This window comes from Tremella mesenterica (assembly GCF_000271645.1).
Source record: "Tremella mesenterica DSM 1558 unplaced genomic scaffold TREMEscaffold_3, whole genome shotgun sequence".
In the NCBI taxonomy this organism is placed as follows: domain Eukaryota; kingdom Fungi; phylum Basidiomycota; class Tremellomycetes; order Tremellales; family Tremellaceae; genus Tremella; species Tremella mesenterica.
Window position 1 is genome coordinate 1,226,489 of NW_006711227.1, and position 20,557 is coordinate 1,247,045.

The 20,557-nt window shown below is 47.0% G+C and overlaps 9 protein-coding genes across 9 annotated transcripts; 4 read left to right on the plus strand and 5 right to left on the minus strand.

The window, feature by feature from the left end:
• Nucleotides 1-317: 317 nt before the first annotated feature.
• Nucleotides 318-2,249, minus strand: TREMEDRAFT_68173 (uncharacterized protein; the record flags this gene model as incomplete). Its single annotated transcript, XM_007003639.1, has 5 exons — nt 318-495; nt 736-831; nt 1,102-1,347; nt 1,492-1,804; nt 1,970-2,249. The coding sequence occupies 5 exons, from the start codon at nt 2,247-2,249 to the stop codon at nt 318-320; spliced, it is 1,113 nt and encodes a 370-aa protein (XP_007003701.1).
• A 620-nt stretch (nt 2,250-2,869) lies between these two features.
• Nucleotides 2,870-3,215, minus strand: TREMEDRAFT_24181 (uncharacterized protein; the record flags this gene model as incomplete). The annotated part of the gene is made up of 2 exons (XM_007003121.2): nt 2,870-2,996; nt 3,142-3,215. Coding segments are annotated over 2 exons (201 nt in total), but the record flags the coding sequence as incomplete, so codon positions are not given.
• A 396-nt stretch (nt 3,216-3,611) lies between these two features.
• Nucleotides 3,612-4,297, plus strand: TREMEDRAFT_28902 (uncharacterized protein; the record flags this gene model as incomplete). The annotated part of the gene is made up of 3 exons (XM_007003167.1): nt 3,612-3,741; nt 3,899-3,968; nt 4,123-4,297. The coding sequence occupies 3 exons, from the start codon at nt 3,612-3,614 to the stop codon at nt 4,295-4,297; spliced, it is 375 nt and encodes a 124-aa protein (XP_007003229.1).
• Nucleotides 4,298-4,794: 497 nt separating this feature from the next.
• Nucleotides 4,795-6,124, minus strand: TREMEDRAFT_61209 (uncharacterized protein; the record flags this gene model as incomplete). Its single annotated transcript, XM_007003493.1, has 5 exons — nt 4,795-4,836; nt 4,865-4,992; nt 5,089-5,282; nt 5,459-5,578; nt 5,775-6,124. The coding sequence occupies 5 exons, from the start codon at nt 6,122-6,124 to the stop codon at nt 4,795-4,797; spliced, it is 834 nt and encodes a 277-aa protein (XP_007003555.1).
• Nucleotides 6,125-8,414: 2,290 nt separating this feature from the next.
• Nucleotides 8,415-9,164, plus strand: TREMEDRAFT_28490 (uncharacterized protein; the record flags this gene model as incomplete). Its single annotated transcript, XM_007003128.1, has 4 exons — nt 8,415-8,491; nt 8,696-8,776; nt 8,881-8,964; nt 9,092-9,164. Coding segments are annotated over 4 exons (315 nt in total), but the record flags the coding sequence as incomplete, so codon positions are not given.
• Nucleotides 9,165-10,744: 1,580 nt separating this feature from the next.
• Nucleotides 10,745-14,648, plus strand: TREMEDRAFT_29255 (uncharacterized protein; the record flags this gene model as incomplete). The annotated part of the gene is made up of 15 exons (XM_007003219.1): nt 10,745-11,098; nt 11,149-11,281; nt 11,329-11,402; nt 11,453-11,659; nt 11,715-11,846; nt 11,891-12,043; nt 12,085-12,190; nt 12,234-12,584; nt 12,622-12,748; nt 12,789-12,899; nt 12,942-13,004; nt 13,065-13,164; nt 13,389-13,849; nt 14,084-14,240; nt 14,379-14,648. 15 exons carry the CDS (start codon nt 10,745-10,747, stop codon nt 14,646-14,648), a joined length of 2,799 nt encoding a protein of 932 aa, XP_007003281.1.
• Nucleotides 14,649-14,739: 91 nt separating this feature from the next.
• On the plus strand, nt 14,740-16,052 carry TREMEDRAFT_56642 (uncharacterized protein). The gene is made up of 2 exons (XM_007003328.1): nt 14,740-15,687; nt 15,966-16,052. Exon 1 carries the CDS (start codon nt 15,152-15,154, stop codon nt 15,389-15,391), a length of 240 nt encoding a protein of 79 aa, XP_007003390.1. The 5' UTR covers nt 14,740-15,151; the 3' UTR covers nt 15,392-15,687; nt 15,966-16,052.
• A 318-nt stretch (nt 16,053-16,370) lies between these two features.
• On the minus strand, nt 16,371-17,474 carry TREMEDRAFT_61213 (uncharacterized protein; the record flags this gene model as incomplete). The annotated part of the gene is made up of 4 exons (XM_007003494.1): nt 16,371-16,409; nt 16,465-16,835; nt 16,993-17,125; nt 17,442-17,474. 4 exons carry the CDS (start codon nt 17,472-17,474, stop codon nt 16,371-16,373), a joined length of 576 nt encoding a protein of 191 aa, XP_007003556.1.
• Nucleotides 17,475-17,827: 353 nt separating this feature from the next.
• TREMEDRAFT_38349 (acetolactate synthase) lies at nt 17,828-20,525 on the minus strand. Its single transcript, XM_007003250.1, has 6 exons — nt 20,178-20,525; nt 19,216-20,135; nt 18,838-19,140; nt 18,656-18,762; nt 18,133-18,561; nt 17,828-17,959 (listed from the first exon to the last, which is right to left on the minus strand). Exons 1-6 carry the CDS (start codon nt 20,501-20,503, stop codon nt 17,921-17,923), a joined length of 2,124 nt encoding a protein of 707 aa, XP_007003312.1. The 5' UTR covers nt 20,504-20,525; the 3' UTR covers nt 17,828-17,920.
• Nucleotides 20,526-20,557: the final 32 nt, after the last annotated feature.

The following is a 20,557-nucleotide window of genomic DNA, read 5'->3' on the forward strand; positions in this document are numbered from 1 at the left end:
AGGTGTAAATAACGTTCCCTCATTGGTCAAGTTTTCGGCCGAAATCCCCGCTGGATGGCATACTCCGGGGCCCCATATTAGCGTTCTCAATTACATCAAGCTTGCATCCACAAGAGCATGCATCGGAAACTTGCAAAGACCACTGTCATACTGATGCTGTCTTCTTGTGCTTGTGGATGCTTGCACACGTATCCTCTCGTCTCTTAGACACCTAGAGCATGGCAGAAAAGGGTCGTTTGATGTCGGAGCGGCATACTCGCATAGTCGATCCGGGCTTTCGGCTCAGATGTTTAATGCAAGAGCGACGAACACAAATGTCATATCAAACTTCGTCCCCTACATGCATCCCATATAGGGTCTATGCGAGCAGAGCGGATGTCTACCCCCCGCGAGGATAAGTACTCTATGACTCCGACACTCGACGTGAGCGAGTTGAACCATACTCTTTCCGGGCGGGCAAAACGGGATTCAAGCATGTAGGCGAGATGCTTTTGGCTGTTCAGTGAGCTTCAACTACATGATCGACGAGGAAAGGTTATTTCAGCCAGAGGGAGTGAATAGGTAAGAGTCTATTTGATGAGAGGAGAAAGCCAGTCGGTGAATAAGGATGTCAGCCAGGAGAGACGGCTGGCAGAGGGCACGTACACATGGGCCAGGGGCAGTGGGGGACTGGTAGACCGATGGGAGAAACCGTAGAAGAGAGTGAGCATGAAGGAAGAGGAAGTTGAGACATACAAAAGTGGAAATATCAGACCATAGTCCACAGATAGGTTTACAAATTGTTCCACTGCGTGTATAGGAGTTTTCGTGTATCCTGCGAAAAGAGCAGGACTATGGGTCAGCTATCGATCTGGGACCCTTGCAGCTGCCACGTCGCCAAGCCGTCCCTCACGAAGGTGGGCGACTTTGAAGACACAGGATGAGAGAGAGACCAGATGGATACTCTTGGCATGACTGAAGCAGTTGAGCGGGTGGAGGTGGAGGAGGAGAGCAAGCTTGAAGGCAACGATCGGTGGGGTCACGATCGCACACGAAGTGGAACGGAGGAGAATGCATGCGGGGTGTGGACGTTATTGAGGTTGGGGATGAACAACGACTCACTTGGCCAGTAAACCTCGAGCCCCCATCACACCATTCACCCCCGTCTGTCTCATCTTTCTCGCATCTTCTAAAGTCCATAAATCTCCATTTGCCACAGTTGGGACTTCACCTTTGGCACAGCTGACTGCGAATCGAATGGCGTCAAGGGAGACTGGCTCAGAAGAGGGTTGGTGTCGAGTTCTACCGTGAATAGTGATGTGTGACACATTGGCTTGTATGGCTGTATGGATGAGTTGGTCCGTTAGTCTACTAGTCAGCCGTCTATACTCTTAGAGCCTCATTATGTACGTAGTATGATCAGTCATGGTGTGACCATTGACATCTGAAGGTATGGGGATGAAGGAACACCGGGGTGGACGTCATCATGGTGAGATGTAGAAAGTTACTCACTTCAGATCAGGATCCACTCTAATCTTTATACTGACAGGCCAACTCCATCCCATTCTTCCTTTTACACACCTTACCATATCCCTCACCAGCTCCGGTTTCCTCAATAAAGCACATCCTATTCCCTCAGCATACGCCCACTTTTGGGGACAACCGCAGTTGATATCTATTCCATCGACGTACGGACTGATGAGCTCCACCGCATCTGCCAGATGCTCAGGAGTCGGGGAAGCGAATTGAGCTACGAGACAACCTTTGACCAACTCTGCGTTCTTCGTTGGGGGTTGAGAGGTAGGAGGAAGGCGTTTTCTCTTGCCTCGGGGTCTTTCAGAATGATGGAATTCGTCCTCTTCAAGCTCTTTCCTATGGGTGTTTGAAGTTTTATACTGTCCAGAGTATTCTTGGCGTGATATCGAGGGGAGTGGCGATGAGGAAGATGAAGCTGAAGGGGTTGCAGTGATGTTGGTGGAAGAGGAAGAACGAGGTGTCATCCAAAACACTCCTCTTTCATCCGTAGCAGTCGAGAAATCGGACATTCTGGCAGTTTGTGATCTTGAAAATTCCTGTGCTAGGATCATTGGCGTATGAGTGATATGAGTCTCGTATAATGACACAAGGGTGCGGAAGGGGAGCTTGGAGCATCGAACCAAAGGAGCAGAGAGGTTTGTATCGTATCTCGCTAACATCTCTGCTGGCGTGAGGACGAGAGGTTCGGGAAGTGAGTCCCAGTTCTCTCCTTCTGAGTCGTATAATTCGGTCATCGTACAAAGATGTTAAATGTGGGGATGTATGGCGAGACTGGAGTAGGAAGGATGGTGGAACTAAAGATGGACTGTGGAGGTGGAGGCGAAAATTTCGGTCATTCGATCGCATTTGATAAATCCGGTTGGCTACCTGCGATAACTAACCCACTCAACACGCCGCTCGCCGCTCTCAGGCCATACTTCAGGCGCCACATACTGGCTAGGGGGTGAAGAGGGACATGCGAAAGATCAACAGACCCCCTTGAGAACAACTAGTTCACAACAAGTGTCATGGTGAAATAGACGTTTGTGTCTTCATATGCTAAGGTGTTTCGACGCGAGAGAAGTGCATGATGGAATCCGACTAATGCTAATAATACAATCCCCTCCGTTCAACCTCAACGCCGGATCTCTTTACTGAAGAGCAAAGTCGCAAACATGAAGAACGCATACGTTCAGAGGTCGAAATGGCCCGTACGGAGACAGAAATTAGTGAGAGGGAGGGAACGTGAAAAAAGATAAAAGAGCGTCAGCGACAATATTTCTAAATCCTATGAATCGAGATCTCCTCCCTTTGACTTATCACTCACAGATGCGAGTGTAGGGAGTTGGTAGAAGATATGATGTATATATTGAACTCACTCTAACATCGCCTTAGCCTCATTAACTTTTCCTGCTAGATACGGTGCCCCTCCTCTGTCTGGATGATTGGCAAGCATTAATCTCCTATGTGCTTCTTTCAATCTGATCGATGTTATAGGTTCTCTAGATTCTCAGCTCCTATTCTATCTGTCCCCTTACATGGACCATCTGAAATATGGGCATAGAGCACATGTTATGCCTGCCAGCAATGAGGTACACGAGCGTAGCATTTAAGGTTGTCCTGAAAGTGGGAAAAGAATCAACTCACCTCAATCCTAATATCGCAATAGCCTCCGATCTATCCATTTTACTCTTGAACCCTCCTCTTAAGAACTGTTCCGCCGGTTTACTCGCACGAAACAGTTGGACAGCTACTCGACCTGCTAATCCGGCACCTAAAAGGCCTAAACCGATGGTGAGTGCCGAAGCCATAGAAGAGGAGGATTCTTTTTCCTTGGATGATATTTTGAGTTTCTTTTCCTTTGTAATTCAACAGTCGGAAAATCCAGTATGCAGCAGACCTATACGCTTTACCAAGTATGCGTGGGCTTGATAAGATGGTTGTCGGTGAAGTACATCAATCCTGACACGAAGTGGAGGAAACGGAAATCCCAGAATACGAAGATGAATGACAAGTGCCACATTGAAATAACTCCGTCTGAATCAAAATGCCGAACTTCCTACGAAACTCTCTCCCCTTCATCGTTCGCCTTCGTTCATCGACAAAAAGCAGACATCATGGCACCCACTAAAAAGAAGTCAGCCAAGACTAGCGACAACATTAACGCTCGTCTTCAGTTGGTGGTTAAATCGGGTAGATACTCTTTGGGAATCAAACAGGCTCTTAAAAACTTGCGGTCGGGTAAAGGTCAGTTGTCGCTTGTTCATCTCTGATCATGCTCTGGAAGTCGTATGACAGACATCATTGCTGTCTCTCTGTTCCTGTGCATTGTAGTACAGCAGCATTAAGCTTGATGATGCTGGCAGAGGAAGAAGTATGAGCAAGACGATTCGCTGACGGATAGCCAAACTCGTCCTCATTTCGAAGAACTGTCCCCCTCTTCGGAAATCCGAGATTGAATACTACGCCATGTTGTGAGTTCTGTTCTTGTGTCTCGTTTCTTTTCTGTCTTCTTGTATCTACTCGACTATCTCAGCCCTAAGCTGGAATGTGTGACTACTTGCTCCTCACGAAGGGCTTGCAAGGGCATCGGTAGGACACGCTGTAGGCAGTAGGGCTGACATGCAGGGCCAAATGCAACGTTCACCACTACGAAGGTTCCAACATTGACCTCGGTACTGCCGCTGGAAAATTGTTCCGCGTCGGAGTGATGGCTATCCAAGATGCTGGTGACTCGGACTTGGTCAGTCATCCTCCATTCTTCCTCGCATTCCTCCCCTTGCCCTCAATCTTTCCACTTTAATGAGTGGCATCAAGGATCTCGTCGTCTGTCTGGTCAAGAAACCGCATCAATCGCTAGACTCGTGCTGACATTCAGCTCGCTGTCGAGGGCGCCTAGGCATTATGCATTGTATCATACATCATTTGCACTCGTTCATCATTTCCTGTTGGCCCTCGCTTTCCTTACTCAACATGGATGCCGATGACGGTGTCAACCGCATGATTTGAACCTCGCATGAAGAGTCTAGACCGTTGTCATAAAAGGTCGGATCATCTTTGGGCATGACATCCAATCGAAAGACCTCGACATCTATACCACTGACCTCTGCACGTTAATTACCTCGAGTCCTGATTGAGTTTGTACCAACATACCACATGTCCGAACGAAGGTATCTATCGTGTCTGGGTTTCGAACGGTTGCAGAGACCACGGCAGTACTTCCGACGTGTAGTAAGATACGAAGGGTGGATACGAGTAGAGGTATCAGATCAGGGTCATAGACCTTGACATCAGTTCACTTTACATTCTACGTCCTCTTGAATCCAAGTTGAAGAATCCCGTCTGAAAGAGAGAGAAGAGAGTGGCTCACAACGTCTGCAGCGACTACGGTATATGGTCGACTTGTGAGTTCTTCCCATACAGCCGGTCGTTCGCTCTTTGGCCGAAGACTATCTGCCCAATCGAGCGGTGTAACCTTCACATTTTCCTCGACATGATCTGCCATAAGTCTTTCCTCTTTTGATTACTGTCACTCAGAAGCAGCTTTTCATGCTGCGGAAGATCGTGTGATACGACTGAACAGGGAGCACCCACTCATACCGACGTTGTGTTGCAGTCTTTTTAGAGGTGCTTGCCTCCCATCGGTCGCATCGAGATCGGTAGCTATGACCTCCCTTTGTCGTTGTGCAAGAAAGATGGACAAGAATCCTGTTCCTGCGCCCAACTCCACTATGGGTCCAGGGGGAAGTGAGATCGTGTTCAAATGTATGTGATGAGCAAGGTGTAATCTGTATTTCTCAGCTGCTTCGATCTTTCACATCTCTGCCTTCTCATGTCTACGGCTGACGAGATACGATCAGCTGCTGAGCGAGCAGTAACCTAAATCTTGGAGTAGAGCACATTTGTAGACTGATGACCCTAGAAAGCGGATAGTGAATTTGAGACAACTTGTACATCAACCTACGAGGCTTTCCATGTTCTAAGACCTGTGGTGCCCCCTTGTATGACAGCAATGTCTTCCAACAATATAATCCTAGCTTCGGTATCTCCAAGAGGGTAGAGAAAAGTCCTATATGACGTTTCTCTGACGATCAGCTTCATCACCCCCGGCCACCTCAGTCCCGACTTCCTCGCCTCACGATATTCGGACCATCAAAGAAAAAGCACCTCTCTAGGAGTGCACATCACCAACGAGGCGCCGCATGACGCATGAGGGCAAACCGACACGAGGAGTTATTATCAATGCAACGAGAGAGAGAACAAGGTATTATCCAACTCACTCGTGCTCCAAGGGCAAAGCCATCAAATCAGCCAAAGCCGAATAAATCCTCTCGTCAACTTCTGGATCTCCTCCGTCTCCTTCCTCTTCTCTTCCCTGTTCCTGTACATCTATCTCAGACGCATCGTCTTCATTCGTATGACGCCTTAGAACATCTTCTAGATACCCAACTATCCTCCTCCAAAACTGTCTCCTGTATGTCGGTCCAGGTTCAGGAAGGGATGATTGGAAGATATGTTGGATGAGGCATTCCTGGTTATCCGGCTGAATCAAAATGAGAGGAGGAGGAAGATGGAGGAAGTAAGGAGGGACCAGGGCGAAATATTGTTTAACGAGAGAGTGAGTTGACATGGGTGAGATTTTTTTTTGCGACTTTGCGGACTTTGGACTTTGGCTGAAGAATGGGGGCTCCGATTGACATGTGGGGCTCCGGCGCAGTGGATAGGTTAGGGGCTAGCATTGATGCATAAGTTCAACGAGGGACAAGACACTGTATCTGTCGATGATATGGCACTTTGAAGACCTTGAGGACTGAGGAGAGGGAGCGGAGCTCATATAGGGCAGAAATTCGTACATCTTGACATTGTGACTGCGATCCCCCACCCAATAAGCCGGGAGAGCTCATCAGAAACATTTGCTGTCTATGGGCGGTGCCCAAGGTGGGTAAAGATGATCCATGTCTTCAAGCGGGCTTCTTGTAAGATCATAGGTGGCTGAAGGAGGAAAGATTTGCAAGAGGAGAGGTCGAACCGACGAGAACTCATGAAGATCCGGGAATCTGTTTACAATGAGGCATTTCAGCCGTGATCAGCGGGGAGTCGTAGGAGTTGTTCTTTTGGCCATTTCAACTCGTCTTTTATCACATTTTCAAGTGAATCCTTGTACGTGGAGGTTGTTGCATGTTGCATGTTGCATGGTGATCATCATACGTCGTTGTCAAGTAGGGAGGGATGTAGCGCTGGTGGTTACTCGGATGATACACAGGTGAAGGCGAGAAGGAGGATGTATTCCTTCATCTCGTGAGAGACAAATGGCTAAGCGCTCCACGACGATCGCGAAGAAGAATGACTTACGGATCAAGTCGTATCTCGTTCACATCGCCGTACTCCCGATATCCCCATGGCACCATGGATGGGCACGAGTCCCGTATCATCTGCCAAGCAAGGAGTTGTGGTGACACGTACTTGTGATGCGGCCTTTCTGCCCATTTTCAAATCCGAATAAACTGAGGCACAAAGGAAAGTCAAAAATGTATCAAAGGATCTTTTCTTTGACGCCCTAAGTGCGCCAAATCGACGCAAACCGCAGAATTGGCTCAACCACTCTCTTCTACTTTAAATTCCTTCTCTTCTTTCTTCTTATCCTCATCTCGACCCAGTCTCATTCCAGCCCAGTCCAGACTAGTTCAGTACAGTTTAGTCATCTAAGAATCAACATGTCCGCGTGAGTATCTTCTCAAGCTCTCGGGTAGATAAATGAGCTGACCATTGGTCCTGTCGAAACCAAGGAGAAATCTTGTGGGTGCCAACCTGCTCCTGCTGTGCAAAATTGCAAGTGAGTCGTTCATTCTCCTTCATCTCTAGTCTCTACACTCCTCATCTCATAGGCTCTTGTATGGTCAACTTCCATGTCAGACTTTCAGAAGGAAACGACCAGAACGTCCGAGAAAGCGGGGTTGGAATATTCTCATAGTACCGACCCTTAAGACCTGTGTTCGAAGACGAAGGCTTATCTTTAGTTGCTCGAACGAAGGAAATTGTACCTGTGCTTCGGGAAAATGCGCTTGCTCTTCGTGTTCCTCGGACTCTACTAAGAAAACAGGCAAGTGCGGGTGAGTCATACTTGACTTCTCAATATGATCCAAAATCACTTTACTTTTCTTGACTACCCCGTGCCCATGGGTGTCTTCCTCGTCAAGATCTGACCCTGTGATCTGGCACAAAGAATGGGATGATTTGACAGAGAATGAGGGCTTATACATAGAGGGTCTGAGGGATGTACTTGCGAAGCCGGTAAATGCGATTGTGCTTCTTGTCCTGGTTCTAGCGGGCAAGTAAAGGCATGCACGTGAGTCTTCTCTTGTTTCCTCTCTCCATATTGATGACCTTTCCTGCATCCCGCTCGGACACTCCCTATCGGTCGTGCTAAATTGAGGTAACCAGCGGTATGAAAAAAAAGTATATTTATATTTGGGCTCAGATTGGTCGCAGGAGAGTCAAGTAAGGAAGATCGACCATGACAACTGATCTCCAGATGCGGCACCTCTTGCTCTTGTCCCCCTGGCGAATGCACTTGTGCCGGATGTCCAAACAACAAAGGCAAAGAAAAGGCAAAGGACGAAAAAGCCGGGGAATGCAGGTGAGCAGTTTCGTTCATACCTAGGTAAATCTGACGGGTAGTTGCGGTCCATCCTGTTCTTGTCCGCCGGGAGAATGTTCCTGTGCAGGTTGCTCTAACGTCAAATCCACAGGGAAAGAAAAGGCTCCTGCTAAGGCATGCGAGTGAGTGACCAAATTCTCCTCAGTTGTACCATCCCCCATCTCAGAACGATACGCCCACCTCTGTCAGGTGAACATGAAAGGGAGAGTGGAGTTGCCGCTCACAGTGGGGAACAAATTGAATAGAGGCTGACGTCAGATGTGGAGAAGAATGTTCATGCCCCCCCGGACAATGTTCTTGTGCCAATTGTCCCGCTAAAGAGAAGAAAGATGCTTGCAGGTATGTCTTTCGCCCTCTTCTTGTCACATCTCCCGTCTTGAATGACGGGACGCGTAGTATCGTGACACTCGTATTTGTCATCAGAGGAACGACGCCCGACATCTTGCATTTGATTGACAGGCGGACGCGAGATATGCGGTGTGAGAAATGCTGCATTTAGCAGGGGTTCAACACTGCAGTATGAGAAGAGGGCTGATATCAAAGTTGCTCTGAAGGGTGTTCTTGCCCTCCTGGTCAATGCGCATGCGCCAACTGTCCGCACAAGGACAAAGCGAAAGGGTGCAGGTGAGCTATGTTGTCCTTGACCTCATTCCTAACCCTGCTTGTCAAGTTGTCACGTTCTGATGACTGATAGTGTAACCTGATTTTGAGACAAACGCTGATGATAGCTGTGGCGAGTCATGTTCATGCCCACCTGGAGAGTGTAAATGTGCGAATTGCCCCAAGAAATCCGAACCTGCCAAAGCCTGCGCGTGAGTGGCTCCTTCCCTCAGTCTGCAACCTTTCCCCTCTCGACTACGCTTGAAGACATGACGTTCTCTCCCTACTATAGAAGTATAGAGCGGGGAGAGGGAAGTTAGAAAAGATGTTGACCAATAGTTGCGGTGACGAATGTTCTTGTCCTCCTGGACAGTGCGGATGTGCGGATTGTCCAGGGAAGACTTCATCTTGATTGGCACCTTGAGCACGGATGAACCTCAGCAAAATTCCCGACACCACAATGACCCCAACAGTATTATTTCCGCAGTTTTCCTGTTCTCAGCAAGATGTATTAATGCCTGGAGTGTTCGGGCGATGTGTATATGCAGTTCCATATCATGATTTCACCCTCACAATCGATGCATGCAGGTTGGACCTTCCTTGGGGAAGACAATCATCGCGGATGGATCACAGTGGACACTGTATACATCAAAGCCGGGTACAAGGAAGTGGCAGGAATCAGGATAAATTTAGAACGGGGGTGAGGAGACGGAGCATCAGTACTTGAACTAGTGATGGAAAAGGTGATATAGGGTATGATCGACGAAGGAGAAAGAACACAGCTCAGCCGGGCCTCTGAATCCACTCTGTCGCCCTTATCGTAAGACAGAGTGACTCGGATCTCGTCCACTTGGGAGAGACATCCTCGAGGGGGATCATCATTGCTGGTTCTCCATCTGTGTCTTTACTTCAGAGTTACGTCGACAGACAGAGGCAACGCGAGATATTCCACAGACAAGTGATCGACGATCGACGGAATATCAGAAGCAAGAGATGGAAACGCGAAAGGACAATCACCGAATTAAGGACTTCACCATATACAGCAAACGGAGAGATTAAGATGTCAAAGATGAGGATGCATGAGTGGAGGAGTCACCTGACGAAACTGAAGCTTAGTTGAGCTCTGATAATGGAGAATTGGCAGGTGAACATACCTTGAATAAAGTATGTAAGTCCAGAGATTAGGCCAAAGGGGTGATGAGTCTGAATATATCAGCCACATGTTCGTTCCTTTTCCTCATCAATATATTCAAGCGGCTACGGTCTATAAGAGCCAAAACTGAGCTTTTTGATGATCAAACACACTGCCCAGAAGAAAGCTTACAACCATTTCATGGAAGGAAAGACAATCTTACGCGGCCATTGATAAATCATGACTAAAGATACACGACCTCTGCAATGGAGTGAATCGGATAGATGGGGCGGAAGAAGAGACATGAAAGACTCACTTGATAAGAGAAGGCTGAGGGGAAGAATTCCGATACCCGATATAGATGATAAAAGGGATCCAACCGACCGTCACCACCGTCTTTCTAGTCAGTTCTTCTCGTTCAACCGTTTGATCTGCAGGATGTCATAGTAGCGACATACCTTGAGAACGCCCAGAGTAGCGTTGAAACGGTCTTTAGTCTCGTCTGAGATAGCCATTGTGTAAGGTTTGATTTGACAGTCGATGCTCGGTTAAAGTCTAGTCAGTGGCCAGTGGAAGAAAGTCTGGTCGGGGGAGGTGACGTGGATTTACCGGAAACGAAGAACGTGGTTACCACGTGTTTATCACATCTCTCCATTCTTCGGCCGGAACATGCGATCACGATTGACTATGAGCCGAATCAAAGACATGTTCAATCTACTATACCCCTTCCCTTGTTCATCCCATTCGAGACATATGCTTCTGGTCATCATGTCATACCCTCGTGTCATCTCTTCATCATACTTCCTTCCTACTGACTCTTTCTTTGCACCATTACATTCCACTGACATAATCTCACAATCATGCTTCGAAGAGGTCCTCTCAAATTACATCACAGGTTCTTCCGTAGACGACACATAACACTTGGGATCCGACGTGAAGACCCGAAGAGGATATGGGAACGTCGAACTCCTCTTACACCTTCTGGTATCTCTTCACTCTTGTCATCTTCAAGAGATCTCGAGGTGGAAGTGGAATCTTGTCAAAGACGATGTTACCCTGATAACGCATATCTCAGCGTAGGTGCAAAAATTGTTGATCAGTTAGACAAGGCAGATGTGGTTTTGGGCATCAAAGAACCTCCTGCGGATCAAGTGAGAAGGTTAGGGGATAGAAACAGGAAATGGATGATCTTCTCACATACCCATAAAGGTCAAGTGAGTTCGGATTCCATTCCGTGTGCCGTAGCTGCAACTGATGGAAATAGGAACACAACATGTCGTTGTTGAATGCTATGATGGAGACTAAACAGACTTTGATAGATCATGAGCTTCTCACTACCATTTCTCCCGATGGAGAGAAGCAAGAGAGAGTGGCGGCTTTCGGTTGGTATGCCGGGGGTAAGTTCACACTACATCGGGAAGTAAGGCAGAGCTGATGAGTGCAGCTGTAGGTGCGGGAGAAGCTTTGTCCCTGACAGGATTGGCATTGCTTCAAAGAGGCCAAGCCACATCTTTGCTTGTGGGCCATCTACTTGTGTCTTGTCCACACATGAGATGCTGATCATATAGCATCTCCCTAGACCATATACCTTCCAATCATTGCAGGAGTACAAACTCGCGCTCCGTAGGACCGGTGATGCGTGTAAAATTCCCGTTAGTGGAGGATCAAAACCGATAGTAATTGGTGTCACTGGAAAGGGGAAGGTCGCACAAGGAGCCATGGAGATGTTGGACGCTATGGGAGTGCAGTGGATACCAGTTGGACAACTATCAGACGTTCAGTCAACAAGTCAGTTCCCCTTCCTTCAGACGGGATTGACAGCTTACTGAGGTAGACTCGAACGGCATTTCTGCCTATCACATCACCCCATCCGATTATTTAGTCAGAGAGGATGGAAGACATTACGACAGAGCAGATTACTACGCTCGTCCGAATTTCTATCGCTCCATTTTCTCTGCCAAAGTGAGCTTTGATTTTACACATTTTGGACTAGCTGACAAACGAAGATTACCCCGTATTTGACCACATTGATCAACGGAGTCGGCTGGAATGACGGCTTTCCACCAGTCATGTCGACGTCTGACCTGAACACTTTAGTAGATGCAGAAGCGGGGAAACAAAAGCTTGTGGTCGTACAGGATGTCACATGTGATCTTCACGTGAGTTTTCGACGATCTGGATCTTCGGTGCTGATTGACAGGGTGGGCTGGAGTTTGTTGACAAGCACACGACTATTGATCAGCCTCACTTTATCGGTCCTGGCGGAGTGTTGATCTCCACCACGGACATACTTCCTGCGGAAATGCGTCAGCTCTCTGAGATCCTCCTGTGTCTGAGCTGACTTTATAGCCATTGAAGCTTCAGATCATTTTTCGCGATGCCTATTACCATATGTTGGCCGAGCTCTTGGTCTGTGCGATGCTTCGACCAACCAGAGACATCTTGACGATACACTGAAGCGAGCGAGCATCGTGGACCATGGTCAACTGATCGAACCCCATCGTCACCTTGAGTCCAAGTTAGAAAAGTGGCGGATTGCCACTGGAACATCAATCGTGTCCTCCTCCTCGGTTGCTCCTTCCTCCACAAAAACCACAAAAATCCGCCCAAAGAAGAAAGTGCTCTTGCTCGGTAGTGGTCTGGTCGCAGGTCCAGCAGTGGACGTATTCGTCCAACGGGGTGATATTGAATTAGCCATCGGTGAGTTATTCTCTCTACTTTCTGCGCTGATGACCAGGCAGCAACAACTTAGCTGAAGCTCATGCGCTGGCTGGTGGACGATCTAATGTCACTGCTTTACATATCGACGTCTCCGATCAATCTGCCTTGAGCAATGCTATCCTGACGGCGGATGTGATAGTTAGGTAAGCTCATACAGGATCATGTACGATCACTGACAGATAGCCTCTTACCAGCTCCTAAGCATCCATCGGTCGCGCGATTATGTATCGCTCATGGGAAACATATGGTGACGGCTTCGTATATTTCACCAGAGATGAAATCTTTGCATCATGAGTGAGTCTGCTGCTGCCTTTACCCCCTTCAGCTGATTTGTAGCGCCGTGAATAAAGGTGTAGTTTTGCTCAATGAATGTGGACTCGATCCCGGAATTGACTCGATGTGAGTTCGTGGAATCGTCTGTGGGATAATTGGCCGGTGGACAATGCTGATCTTGATCAGGGCGGCCATGAGGATTCTTGGGAGGGCCAAAAGGGAAGGGAAACGTGTCACGTCGTTCGTCTCATGGTGTGGAGGTTTACCTTCACCAGAATGTGCCGATGTGAGTTCATCCTCCTCTTATTCAATACCTTCTCTTCTACATATATCTTCCATCATTTTAAATCCACTGCTCGTATCATCCTAATGGCCTTGTCTCTCTCCTCTCACTTGTTCCTTAAAACGTGACTGACTTTGACGCCCTATCCGAACTTCCACTGCATCATCGAGTACCCAAAATACATGACTCGCCAACCAATGGGATACTGTGTTTGGGACTGATAGCAGGTCCCTCTAGGTTACAAATTCGCTTGGTCCTCAAAAGCAGTCCTCACAGCCTCATTGAATCCCGCAACGTACAAACTCCACAACTCAATTCATCATATACCAGCCGGGGGGATAATATCCCATCCATTCACATCTCTCGACCTTTGGAGAGGATTGAATTTAGAAGGAGTGGCCAATAGAGATTCTCTTCCATACGCCGCCAAATACGGTATGGGCTCTGTGGAAAATATGGACGATATATTCAGGGGTACGTTACGCTACGAGGGATTTTGCAAGGTCATGGATGGTTTTAGAAAAATAGGTTTGTTGAGTTTGACTCCGTTGTATAGAGAACCGAAGGACTGGGAGGATTTCTTGATGGTATGTGCGGAACAGACAAGGCGAGATGTAGGAATGAATGAAGGGAGTTGGGAGGGAATGTTAGGTAAGGAAGGGGAAGATGTGGTGATCGCTTTGGAATGGTAAGTCATGTTCGGCCTAGTGTCTTCTTCCTCATCTCATGCTCCATCCCACTCTTGTCAACATCTCAAAATCCCTTTTTCGACAGTCGGACAACGTGATGAGCTACACATATCTACCATTCACGAGTACCGTACGGGTAGGAGTAATCATAAGTCCTTTCTCGTCTTTCACAGTTGTATAACCCCGGCTCTCAAACTGTATGGTAATCAGGAATTCTAGGACTGATAAGTCAGGTTAGGACTGTTAGGTAGCAAGTCTACTCTTAATTCGGATCTACCTCTTCCTCAAACAAAAACACCAATCGACATTACCGCTCATCTCCTCGGACACCGACTTCGTTATTTACCCAAAGAAAGGGATATGGTACTTCTTCATCATACATTTCATCTTGTTCCTAACACCATCTCCCCCCTCCCTTCTCCACTCAATGCTCCTAAATCATATTCACAAACTTCCATTACAACTCCTACTATTTCCCAAAATAAACTCCCATCAGAATTGGCACCGATGGGGATTAATTTCAGCGAGCACAACTCCAGTGATGTTAGTTATGAAGCTGAACGTCATCCGGAACGTGGAATGAAAGTAACAGCATCATTAGTACATTATGGGGATGAGACCTCCTCTGCAATGTCAATGACAGTAGGTAAAACACTCGCCTTTGCTACAGGAAGAATATTAGATGGACATGTTTCTTCTAGAGGAGTGATAGGACCTGACGATCCTGATGTGTGGACAGGAGTCTTGGACCAATTAGAAGAAGTAGGGGTGATAGTCCAAGAGAGTTGGTTCGTATAGGAAATGTTGATTTTGTCACTGTATCGTATTTAGCATTACATAACATCAACGATTCTTTTTCTTCATATGATTGTATTGTATAAATTGTTTTGAGCATACATGTGCATATATGTATCCAGTATCGTATGACAGATGAAAAGAATACAAAAAGTCATATTCCATGAGAAGGTCGTAATTTATTTCTCAATTCTTCAAAAATGATCGGATCATATTCCACTCCTAACATATCTAGAAATTGACAGAAGGGCATTATGGTTTCTATGACTTCTCCAGTCCGAGGTCGACGAAGTGTGGGAGAAGTAGGTGAGATGAAAGCTATTAAAGTTCGGATAGAAGCGATGGAACGGAGAAGGGATTGATGTTGATTTGTCATTCTTGGAATTTCAGAGGAAGGGGTTAAAGAAGGGAATAAAGATTTTTCGAGCTTTGTAAGAGCTTCAAGGGTCGTGCGAAGAGTCGTCAATGTTTTCGTTGGGGTCGTCAGAGTTTTGGAGGTGGATGAGATGGTTGTAGATGTCGTTGTCGATGTTGATGTTGATGTTGGATCCCTTAGTCGATGTAATCCATTAGTTTCATTCGATGCGTTGGTACTGGTAGAAATTCCGAAACGGAGTGATGGTGATGAGATCATTGTCGATGTCGAGGTTGCAGATGTGGTGGGAAAGAGAGTCGATGTTAATGTTGTTGTCGATGTCGGTGTAGTGATCATCGTTGTTGTCGCTGTCGTCGGAGGAGGGACCTGAGAGAAAGTCGTCAGTCCAGAAGAGAAGGAAGAGGAAGAACCGGGAAAAGGCTGAGAGACTAGTCGTGTAAGTTGATGAGAGATGGGCAAGAAAACGTTATTTAGTAATTCAAGGAATTCTACATCTGGAACAGATGAAGTGGATAATGTGAGAGAAGAAGAAGAAGTCGATGTGGATGATCGCCGGAGAGAAGGTTTGATTTGATATTGAGGTGGAATACGAGATGGGAGATCAGGAATAGGTGGAAGGTCGATAAATGGATTAAGAAATTTTCGCACGGATGGAGGGGAAGGTTCCTATATATTATGAGTTGACATTTCTTTTGTTCTTTCATACAGTATTCACACCATTTAATCATACAGCGTTGGGGGTTGGCCACAACTGAAAAATGAGGTGTGGAGAGAAGATGCATCTCAGCCCCATATGACAGGCGACCAAAGGAATATAAGAAGAAACCAGATGATAGAATTGGAGGTGATACCAGAAAATAGTACTCGTGAAGTGAGAAGAACGTCTGGAGGGAGAGGGGGAGGGATAGAAGGAAAAAACATGATTGAACTGAAAATAAACGTACAGGATGATAATCTAATTCCATATCTGAATCATCTATCAAAACCTGTGGGAAATCAGGAATATTTGCTTGAGAGATCGTTTGGTGTTGTGTTGACAAAACCTCGAGGGTGGGAAAAGAAATGTTCAGAGCACTTAGTAGGTTTAGAAGAGATGGTCGCGGAAGATGTAGAGTAGAAATGGAATTTGCTTCTGCCTGAATTATGAGCTGCTGTCAAGCACAATAAAACCCAACATGTCGCGGAACTCTCCAAGTGAGTGGTTGCCCACTTTTGGAGAAACTTCTGACACCTCGCATTGGAACATGTGAGTCGAGTGGACTCTGGTAAACATCCTACACATACGAATACATGATTGAGATTGGTTTCATCATCAAACTCACCACCAAATGACAAAAGATCGGAAATTATTATTCCCTCAAGAAAAAGGAATACACAAGTACGAATACCTGTACAACAGAAGAAAGAGAAGATGTACAGTTTGTTATGAAAATAATCACTCACGAGTAAAGTTAAATTCTTATCTTCCGTCCATAAGATCACCTCTCCCTTCCGTTGAAAAAACAAACAACAATCTAATATTTTATCATCCCCTTTGGTCAGATTGGAATTTATCGTTTCATCCCTTTTCTGACAATATATTCTTTCATTTCTTTCTCTTTGTCTATCCTTCGTATTTCGTCTACCATTCGAGTTTTTGTCAATATTTGTATAAGTATCACCACCATCCTGTAGACCATGATCTGTAGTTCCACTTGAAAGAGTCGAGTTGGTAGACCGGATAGAACGTAATAACCATTGAGTAGCAGCTTTTGCTAAATCACCAATAGAGATTTGAACGTCGAAATGTACCAATCGGATAGGATGATCCATTACTGCTAATTTATCTAGTTCTGGGAAATATCAACCAAGTGCATTTCGAGGGGGTTCAAAGATCATCAAGTGTGAATCGAGGGGCGTAAGTAGATAAAGGGAGATTAAGCTTACAGAATTCTGTGGTAGAGAATGAGGAGGGGGGGGGGATTTACTTACCATGAATGACAATATCAGGAATCAGTAATTTCGTATTTCCTTCTTGTCCATTTGAAGGGATCAAGGTATCATAAAATTCTCTGATTATGGGTAAATGATGAATGAGTATGTTTGTATCTAAACATAGATATCTCTAGTCGTCAGTTTCTACTTTCTCTACTTCACTCCTCACCTCCACTTAAGTAGTACTACTGTCCCCTTGTTCACTTAGTAACGTCCACTCTTCAATTGATTATTATCGCCAAAGTTGCGATTTGACCACGAAGGTTGATACACTTGAACATCTCTTTTCTCGACTTCGCCCTCCGTGATTCAGCCCTCTCATACGAAAGTCTCCTTCACCTGGTGATAACCTCTTCTCCCGTAAATCATCTCACTTGATCAAATTGTGCGACCCTTGATAGCTGTGGAAACATTATGATGAAGTCAAGAACACAAACTCAACTCACCGACCTCTCAGGAATCCCATACCCGACAGACATATCGATATCTTCTTCCTGATCCCCTCTCCCTCCCTCGGACGCAGTATACCTAACCGAAGATCTTCCATCATCCCATTGGGGGTATCTTGCAAGAGAAGCCAGATCCATACTTCCATCGATTTGTAGAAAAAGAATTACATGGTTACGAAAATACAAGTAGACGGCGATGAAACGATCAAATCTGCTCATAACTTTTTGATGGACGGAAATTTCTCCGATGTGGACATGTCGGAGCGGACCATAGATAGCCTGACTCGACCAGTCGGCCGGTGGCCGGTGATCTGAATTGCAAGCAACTTTGAAGTACGGAAACAAGACGATACCATATGTTGTGACCTCTACAAACACCAGATCACTCATCTTATTGACATGCATACAATCCTTACACAAACATCCCTTGATCACAGGAAAACCCATCCCTGGGCGATTTTCACACTTCTTCCACTTCACTCCACCCATTGTTTATCCCTCAGCGAAGGATGCAGCTGTTTATTAGCGGCCCCGCTTTGATATAATATCACTCCTGTCCACAACGACTACCCTGCCTACGAGCAGAGTGTTTTCATAACGGAACACTCGACAGGGACGGCGACTGCTACGAAAAAGCCGAGCAGAGAAGCGTATGAAAGGTGGACGAGTGAAACAAGAAGCCACTCACAATCTGCTCGTGCAAAGCCTTGCCAGCAGGTACCATAGGATACACATGCTCACTACTGACCAAACACTCCATCACGATGGGTCTCTCATTATCATACTCCAAAAACTCCTTCATCATCCCTGGCAGATCTTGCAGACTACCGCATCGCATCGCCTTGGCGCCCATGGCTTCGGAAAGCTTGACGAAGTTTGGGTTGGTCATTCTCGTGTGGGAATATCGGTTCTCGTAGAACAAATCTTGCCATTGTTCCACCATACCTTGGAACTCATTGTTGAATAAAAGTACCTTGACGCCGATGTTATATTGATGAGCCGTGGCGAGTTCCATAGCTGTCATGGAGAATGATGCGTCACCATCGATATCAATAACGATTTTGTTGGGAGCAGCGACTTTGGCTCCGATGGCGGAAGGGAGACCGAAGCCCATGGTCTGTGCGTGAGCGATATGCCTCATTGTCAGTTGCCAACGATCTCGAAGGTGGGGCAAAGTTTGGGTCCAGGAGCGAAGAGCTAGTGAGACTCACGCCCAAGCCACCAGAAGAAACCCATGATCGAGGCTCGGTCCATCGGTAATACTGACAAGCCCACATCTGATGCTGTCCGACACCGGTTGAAATGACGAACTTATCCTCTAAGTAAAGTCAGCACCAGTCACCTTGATCTTCACATCCTTACATGGACGGATGGTTGAGACGACCATACTCACTTCCCAATGCCTCAGCCTGTTTGTTGAGCTCCTTGACCACCTCTTGAGGCTTCAGCTTCTCGCCCGGCTGACTAGGGGTATACGAAAAGGGAAGACGCTCTTTGTTAGCATTGCAGCGGGCTATCCAAGCGCTTCGGTCCTTTTGCTCGATCTGGGGTACGAGTTCCGCAAGCGAAGCCACGACATCTCCCAGTACGGGCACGTGTGCCTCAACGATCTTGTTGATGTTTTTGGGTTGGATCTCAAAGTGAATGATACCACCCTGGTTCAACAGAGCAGCGGCCTTGGCGGCTGGTGCGAAAGCTGATCATCAGCTGAGAGCCCCACATGGGAACGGTCAACTTCATACAGTGGAAACGGGTAGAAACATCAACTCACTGTCAACTTTTCCGGTCACACGATCATCAAACCTCGCCCCCAAAGCTATGATCACGTCCGCCTCCTGCATTGCAATGTTGGCATACGCACTTCCGTGCATCCCCAGCATATGTAAAGACTTCTCATCTCGCTCATCGAACGCCCCCAACCCTTGAAGTGTCGTCGTGACAGGAATGCCGGCAATATCGGAAAGCTCTTTTAGCAGCTTGGGTCCGTGTGGGGAGGAAAGTACTCCGTTGCCTGCGTAGACGATAGGAGTTTTAGCGCCATTGATGAGCTTGGCTGCTCTGGCGATGCTAGAGGCATCACCGGGTTGAGGTCTTGAAGGAACAGTGGCGGGGTTGAGTGGATTGGAAGGGAGATAAGGTGCTGAACCTGGTTGTACCGACTTGGAGGGAATAGGAGCACGGAGTATGGCAGCAGTCACATCTTTCGGTAAGTCGACAAGGACAGGACCAGGTCTTCCCGTTGTGGCAATTTTGAAAGCCTCGTTGATTCTCCTAGGTAACTCTGCAATGTCTTTGACAACAACATTCCATTTGGTACAGCTGCGGGAGATACCAACGACATCTGCTTCTTGGAAAGCATCACTGCCAATAAGATTGGTAGCGACCTGACCGCAGAACACGACCATGGGAACACCGTCCGACAAGGCGTCTTGCATGGGTGTAATGACGTTTGTCGCTCCGGGGCCAGAAGTGACGAGAACGACACCGGGTTTTCCAGAGACACGAGCATATCCCTCTGCCATATGACCAGCACCTTGTTCATGTCTAGGTAAGACGAAATCGAAATGGGGTGAGTTGTAGATGGCATCGAAAACGGGAAGGATAGCTCCTCCGGGATATCCGAAGACCTTTTTCACATCGTGCCGAAGCATCATTTCGTGGAATATCTGACCCCCAGAGAGACCGATGAAGCTGCGTGTGAGTTATAAGTATTCGAAGCGCGAAGTAGCTCACGAGTAATCGAGCCCATCCTTGATTTTCGAGTCTAGAGGGTCATCAAACGCCGGTGTTTGAGAGGGGAATGTGGTCGGAGAAGTCTGAAAATGTTGTGCGGGTTCGGGACGGACAGCCAGAGCAGCAGCTTTTGGAGCACTACTCTGGATCCTACGGATGTGTTCTTGGACACGGGCTTTCCCTTCGACGGTGATGCCCTTTTCCCCGGCGACGGAAGGTTGAGGTTTTCTAGAGGTGGAGGCAGTGGTGGAGCGGTAGCGGGAGGGGAGGGAGGTGGAAGGACGAGAAGAGATGTTGCGTAGGAGGTGAGTATTTCTTCTGAGCATTGTGTTGATGTGGGTGGGTGATGGTTTGGGAGAAAAAGAAGCTACTATAGCAAC

Coding starts and splice junctions, on each gene's coding strand:
- TREMEDRAFT_56642 (XM_007003328.1), top strand. CDS start 15,152: ATGGTTGTAGATGTCGTTGTCGATGTTGATGTTGATGTTGGATCCCTT.
- TREMEDRAFT_38349 (XM_007003250.1), bottom strand. CDS start 20,503: ATGCTCAGAAGAAATACTCACCTCCTACGCAACATCTCTTCTCGTCCT. Junction 18,763..18,837: donor ACAGGCTGAGGCATTGGGAA/GTGAGTATGGTC, acceptor GACTTTACTTAG/AGGATAAGTTCGTCATTTCA. Junction 17,960..18,132: donor AGGCTTTGCACGAGCAGATT/GTGAGTGGCTTC, acceptor GCTAATAAACAG/CTGCATCCTTCGCTGAGGGA.